Source organism: Oncorhynchus clarkii, chromosome 28 (assembly GCF_045791955.1).
Source record: "Oncorhynchus clarkii lewisi isolate Uvic-CL-2024 chromosome 28, UVic_Ocla_1.0, whole genome shotgun sequence".
Classification (NCBI taxonomy): Eukaryota; Metazoa; Chordata; class Actinopteri; order Salmoniformes; family Salmonidae; genus Oncorhynchus; species Oncorhynchus clarkii.
In genome coordinates, this window is record NC_092174.1 from 23,810,928 (window position 1) to 23,817,431 (window position 6,504).

Genomic DNA, 6,504 nt, shown 5'->3' on the forward strand with positions numbered 1-6,504 from the left:
TCTTTCAAATTGTTGCATGTTGCATTTATATTTTTGTTCATTATACAATGTTGTTGATCCATCCTCACTTTTATCCTCTCACAGCCATTAAACTTGTAACTGTTTTAAAGTCACCATTCGCCTCATGGTGAACTCCCTGAGCTGTTTCTTTCCCCTCTGGCAACTGAGTTAGGAAGGACACCTGTATCTTTGTAGTGACTGGGTGTATTGATACACCATCCAAAGTGTAAATAATAACTTCACCATTCTCAAAGGGATAGTCAATGTCTGCTTTTTGTTTTTTTTACCCATCTACCAAGGCATTGCAAAACCTCCCTGGTCTTTGTGGTTGAATCTGTGTTTGAAATTCACTGCTCGAGTGAGGGACCTTACATTTGCGAGGGGTACAGAGATGACGTAATCATTCAAAAATCATGTTAAAACACTATTGCACACAGAGTGAGTCCACTTATGTGACTTGTTAAGCAAATGTTTACTAAGGAACTTTAGGCTTGCCATAACAAAGGGATTGAATACTTATTAACTGAAGACATTTCAGCTTTTCATTTTTAATTAATTTGTAAAGATTTCTGAAAATAATTCCACTTTGACATCATGAGGTATTATGTCTAAGCCATTAGCACAAAATCTAAATGTAATCCAAATCCAGGCTGTAACACAACAAAATGTGGAAAAAGCCAAGGGTTGTGAATAGTTTCTGAAGGTATCGTACACAAGGCTCAAACAGATCATATAGATCATATATCTGTATTGTTTGATTCTTGTTTGTTTTGCTTTTTCAAGCACTGTAATGAACAGCTCTATAGAAGTTGAGTAAATTAATATTATATTATATAATTTTTCATATGGGAAAATAGTATTTGAGTCACTTCAATCAGCCAGTGTGAACAAGGCTTTAGACAGGCAGCCCAATTCTCATATTTTTTTCACTAATTAGTCTTTTGACCAATCAGATCAACTCTGAAAAACATCTGATATGAAAAGATCAATTAGTGAAAAAAAAGATCAGAATTTGGATGCCTGTGTGAACGCAGCTTTAGTTTTTTCTCCTCAAGAGGTGCAGTTGTGGGCGGAGCTAAATACCAATTATACTCGATGGCACACCTGTGTGCATTGTTTCTCCATCAGCTTGCAGGGGAGGTTGGCAAACAAAGCACCCTCTTCCATCAATAGAACTGTCATAATTTTTCAGGATGGAGCCTGCAGCTGAGACCAGCACTGCAGGAGTTTCCGTAAAAGATGACCTTTCAGAAAAATGTCAGAAGTTATTTCTTGAGTTCTTGGAGGAGTAAGTTGTTTGGACGAGCCCAATAATAGTGCTTAATATGAGTGATAATCAATGCGTAAACTCACCCCTCACTTTTACACACAGGTTTCAGGACACAAACGGGGAGATTTTGTATCAACCTGATGCTGAGGAGCTCATTCGACCAGAGAGAAACACACTGACTGTAAACTTCACCAACATTGAGCACTTCAATCAGCAACTAGCTACCACTATTCAGGAGGAGTATTACAGGTAATTGAAATTCTAATTTGGTAGGCCTGGCTAAAAAACTCATTCTAATTCTCCACTGAACCAGCAAGTTACTAAACATTTCAATTTTGTCCAATCAATCCACGAAGGGAATACATTTGATGTTTCATTTTCACACACCAGATGGATGCAGTGAAATTTGGTGTTTTACAGTATCTTCCCCTGGAGCAAATTAAGATGAAGTGCCATGGTCAAGGGCGCACTGAAAGAATTTTCACCTTGTTGGCTCAGTTATTTGAACCAGCGACCCTTTCAGTTGCAGGCCCAACACTCTAACCACTAGGCTACCTGCTACTTGTCCATGTTTTGTCATCCCCAGGGTATACCCATTCCTATGCAGAGCAGTGCGTTACTTTGCAAGAGATCATGGGAACATGCCAGTAGCCAAAGAGTTCTATGTGGCCTTCTCTGACTTTCCATCAAGACAAAAGTAATGATCAAACTACTGAACCAGATCTCTCTGAATACATGACATTATTACTTACCTTAAGTGTTAAGTTGATTGTATTGTCCCTTGACAGGATCCGAGAGCTCTCCACGGCCCGGATTGGGTCCCTACTGCGTATCAGTGGCCAGGTGGTGAGGACACACCCAGTGCACCCTGAGCTGGTCAGTGGTACCTTCCTGTGTCTGGAATGCCAGTCCGTTATGAAAGATGTTGAGCAGCAGTTTAAATACACCCTGCCCAACATTTGTAAGAACCCAGTCTGTGCCAATCGACGTCACTTCATGCTGGACCCCAACAAGTCCCGTTTTGTGGACTTTCAGAAGGTACGAAGAGGTTGGACTGCATGAGTCCACCAGGCCAGATTGACCCTCCAGCAGACAAGGAAACCATAGCATGATATATCAGGGCTCTAATTGTGTATGCATGGGTGTTCATATAGGTGCGTATCCAGGAGACCCAGGCGGAGCTGCCTCGTGGCTCCATCCCCCGCAGTGTGGAGGTGATCCTGAGGGCAGAGGCTGTGGAGATGGCTCAGGCAGGGGACCGCTGTGACTTCACCGGCACACTGATCGTCGTACCAGATGTCGCTGCCCTGGCTGTGTCAGGTGAGGAACTTCCCTCCACACACCATGCCTTTTCATACACACAAGATGGCCTTCTGAGGGTTAAAGTCATACCTGACCCTGAATAAAAAACCATTGCGATGGTGCATAATAGTAACATTCTCCCCTGTACTTTCTCCATGTATGCACTGCAGGCACCAGGGCAGAGACCAGCAGCAGAGTGACTGGGGGGAGGCAGGGCTTTGATGCAGATGGGATCCAGGGACTGAAGGCTCTAGGTGTCAGGGATCTGTCCTACAGACTGGCCTTCCTAGCCTGCTACGTGGCCCCCACTAACCCTCAGGTTTGTCCATTAGTTAAACATTGATTTAGATTTATTTAAAATGTATTTAACATGGGAAGGTGCCTCTAGCGAGGGAGATGGATCTAGAGACTATGTATTGTAAACCACGAACTGTGTTCCTGTGTAGTTTGGTGGTAAAGATCTACGACAGGAAGACCAGACTGCAGAGAGTGTGAAGAACCAGATGACTGTTCAGGAGTGGGAGAAAGTGTTTGAGATGAGTCAGGACAAGAACCTCTACCACAACCTCTGTACCAGCCTCTTCCCCACTATCCATGGTGTGGAAATTGAATAGATTTGTCATGTAAACTGTTAAAACATCTGTTTTGAAATGCACTGCCTAACCTGAGAAAATATTTCAGGGAATAATGAGATCAAGCGTGGAATCCTATTGATGCTCTTTGGCGGTGTTGGCAAGACGACCATGGAGGGCACATCTCTGAGGGGGGATATTAATGTTTGCATCGTTGGGGACCCCAGTACCTCCAAGAGCCAGTTCCTAAAGTAAATCACCAAGCACTATCCTATTTGTATAACCTACATATGTTGTATTTGAAATTTAACTCAAACCAGTTTGAAAAATAAAAAGCTTTAACAGAAGCATTTCGAGTTGTTTACTAGTGTTGCACAGCCTGTGTTGCTAGTCTCTGGAGGTCTCATTATTCCTCATAGCAATGTAGCCTACTACATGATGGAAGCAGGAGTGGTGTGGATGTTTTGAGGGTAAAGGTTGGTGTTTAACTCTGATGGATGTGTGTGGTATGCCCTACTTCAGACACGTGGAGGACTTTGCGCCCAGGGCAATCTACACCAGTGGGAAAGCCAGCAGCGCGGCCGGGTTGACGGCAGCTGTAGTGAAAGATGAGGAGTCCCATGAGTTTGTCATCGAGGCTGGGGCCCTCATGTTGGCGGATAACGTAAGCATTGTGTTTCAGTACAGGACAGTCATCTTATGCGTTTCAGTTCGTTCATATGTCCTCTGGGGGGCACTGTGCGCTTTGATCTAACTTTGTCCTGTTATCAACATCCACAGGGAGTCTGTTGCATTGATGAGTTTGACAAGATGGACCTGAAAGACCAGGTAGCTATTCACGAGGCCATGGAACAGCAGACCATCTCCATCACTAAGGCTGGTGTGAAGGTATGCTATGTGGGAATAGTGCTGTAGCTGTACACAATTTATTTCTTATAATTATAATTCCGCAATACTTATTACTACTCAGTGCAGAGGGAGTATCAGTGGTTTGAGTTGTGAGCTGTTTGACTGTGTTGTGTTCAGGCCACTCTGAATGCTCGCACCTCCATCCTGGCGGCTGCTAACCCCATCGACGGGAGATACAACCGCTCTAAGTCTCTGAAACAGAACGTCAACATGTCAGCACCCATCATGTCCAGATTTGACCTCTTCTTCATTCTGATTGATGAGTGCAATGAGGTAAGAGAGAAAATTGAGGGTTTCACTAACTTTTTCAACTCCTACAGTAAGCCCATATTGAATGGAAATGTATGTTTTGGAAACTTGACACATTTTGCATTTTCACCTTTGTCTTGTGGTCTAGGTGACAGATTATGCCATAGCCAGGCGTATCGTAGACCTGCACTTTAGAAACATGGAGTCTGTGGAGCGAGTCTACGCCACTGATGAGATACAGAGATACATACTGTTTGCTCGGCAGTTTAAGCCAAAGGTTATAATTTCCCTATGTTTGTGTTCCTCGTGTTGGGCTGCTTAGATTTGTATTTATTTTACCTTTATTTAACTAGGCAAGTCAGTTAAGAACAAATTCTTCTTTTCAATGACAGCCTAGTGGGTTAACTGCCTGTTCAGGGGCAGAACGGCAGATTTGTACCTTGTCAGCTCGGGGTTTGAACTTTCAACCTTCCGGTTACTAGTCCAACACTCTAACCACTGCCGCCCAGATGCAGCGTTCAGTAAGACCTACCTACCGTAACATGCTTTCTGTTCCCTGTCGTTGGTGTGGTGCACTTTGACCCCAGATCACAGCAGAGGCAAAAGAGTTCGTGGTGGACCAGTACAAGCGTCTGCGTCAGCGGGACAGCAGCGGCAGCACCAAGTCAGCCTGGCGTATCACCGTCAGGCAGCTAGAGAGCATGCTCCGACTATCTGAGGGCATGGCCAGGCTCTACTGCTCAGATGAGGTTGGTCAGACACCTACTACTGAAGTATACATCCCCATATGTATAGGCCCCTATACATTGTAGAATACAACTGTATTTTTGTCTTCATTACTTGTTAAAGCTAATAATTATGGTTGTTTGTGTAACAGAGGTGGTTCAGCAATTTTGCTCATGCAATGAATAAGCTTGCCTGATATCTGAAGTTAAATTGACTGTACAACACATTTTCACCCTTTAAGTTTACTTATTTAAAGGTGCATCCCAAACACGTTAAGGAGGCCTTCCGGCTATTGAACAAGTCTGTCATCCGCGTCGACTCCCCAGATATCAACTTCGACCAGGAACAAGACAATGGGGAAATGAATGGTAAGAAACGGTCACCTTTGTGAAATAATATATTTATTGAAAGTGATACACGTATACATTAAATTGCCACCCTCACTCTCCAGATCATAGTGACATGAGGGGCACTAATCACAATCATGCAGAGGAGGCTATGGACACAGAGCATGGGGCAGGCAGACCTGAGAAGACCAGCACTGCCAAGCCTGCCCTCAAGATGACCTTTGCTGAGTACAGAAGGGTCTCCAACCTCATTGTTTTTCACATGCAGAAGATGGAAGATAGTAAGAGCTTAAAGGGGCCATCTACAGTTGAAACAATAACAAAGCTTCATCCTGCCACTGTTTTGGTAAAAAGCTGAGGGATGGGGCTGGAGAAATGCAAGGACTGACCGACCAAGATTAAGAAGAAATGATATATAGATATTAAAAATATAGATTAACAATGTTTTGAGGATATAGTGTTTGTCTACTCCAATATATTACAAATATTGGAGTAAAACAAGCGTATATTTTGGGTTCTTATGTGGTGACATGGAATTAAGCTCATGAGGCATTTCTAAGTTATATACTTCAAGAATCAGTGTGTGTACATATCATTAAGTCAAAAAATAGATGCAGCAACTGCAGATTCACCATTTTAACAAACTGAAATGTTACTTTGCAAAGTTTTTATGTCATGAATTCAAAAAGATACTAGTTTTTCCAAGGTTTAACAAATGTTTAATTCTTAGTTGATGAGTCCTCACTGAAGATGAGCGAGCTGATTAACTGGTACCTGAAAGAAATGGAGAGTGAGATAGAGTCAGAAGCTGAGCTGGTTGCCAAGAAGAATCTTATAGAGAAAGTGCTTCACAGACTAATCCATTATGTAAGTAAAGCATTGGAAACAAGACACACCAAGACCATAAAATATTTGACTGTTTGAAGAACATTTCTGATTTTGATCTGACAACAAAAGTGTTTTGTAAAATTGGTGAGTGACATGCTCTGTATTGTGTTCATTATAGGACCACATTATCATAGAGTTAACGAAGACTGGGCTGAAGAAAGTTGGTGATGAGGGAGAGGAACCTGTCATCGAAGAGGACCCCTTCTTAGTGGTCAACCCCAATTACATCCTGGAAGATTAG

General features: G+C 42.8%; 1 protein-coding gene across 1 annotated transcript; it reads left to right on the forward strand.

Moving 5' to 3' along the window:
• The first annotated feature begins 1,160 nt into the window (after positions 1-1,160).
• On the forward strand, positions 1,161-6,504 carry LOC139387050 (MCM6 minichromosome maintenance deficient 6, like). Its single transcript, XM_071133030.1, has 17 exons — positions 1,161-1,288; positions 1,373-1,519; positions 1,857-1,967; positions 2,059-2,308; positions 2,425-2,590; positions 2,743-2,891; positions 3,019-3,169; positions 3,254-3,395; positions 3,667-3,808; positions 3,925-4,032; positions 4,171-4,326; positions 4,451-4,579; positions 4,890-5,051; positions 5,285-5,396; positions 5,480-5,656; positions 6,106-6,242; positions 6,382-6,504. Exons 1-17 carry the CDS (start codon positions 1,194-1,196, stop codon positions 6,502-6,504), a joined length of 2,457 nt encoding a protein of 818 aa, XP_070989131.1. The 5' UTR covers positions 1,161-1,193.

Bases quoted from the DNA above. Each gene is read 5' to 3' on its own strand.
- LOC139387050 (XM_071133030.1), top strand. From the start codon at position 1,194: ATGGAGCCTGCAGCTGAGACCAGCACTGCAGGAGTTTCCGTAAAAGAT. The intron at 2,591-2,742 runs GTGAGGAACTTC...TATGCACTGCAG, and splicing joins CGCTGCCCTGGCTGTGTCAG to GCACCAGGGCAGAGACCAGC. The intron at 4,033-4,170 runs GTATGCTATGTG...TGTTGTGTTCAG, and splicing joins TCACTAAGGCTGGTGTGAAG to GCCACTCTGAATGCTCGCAC.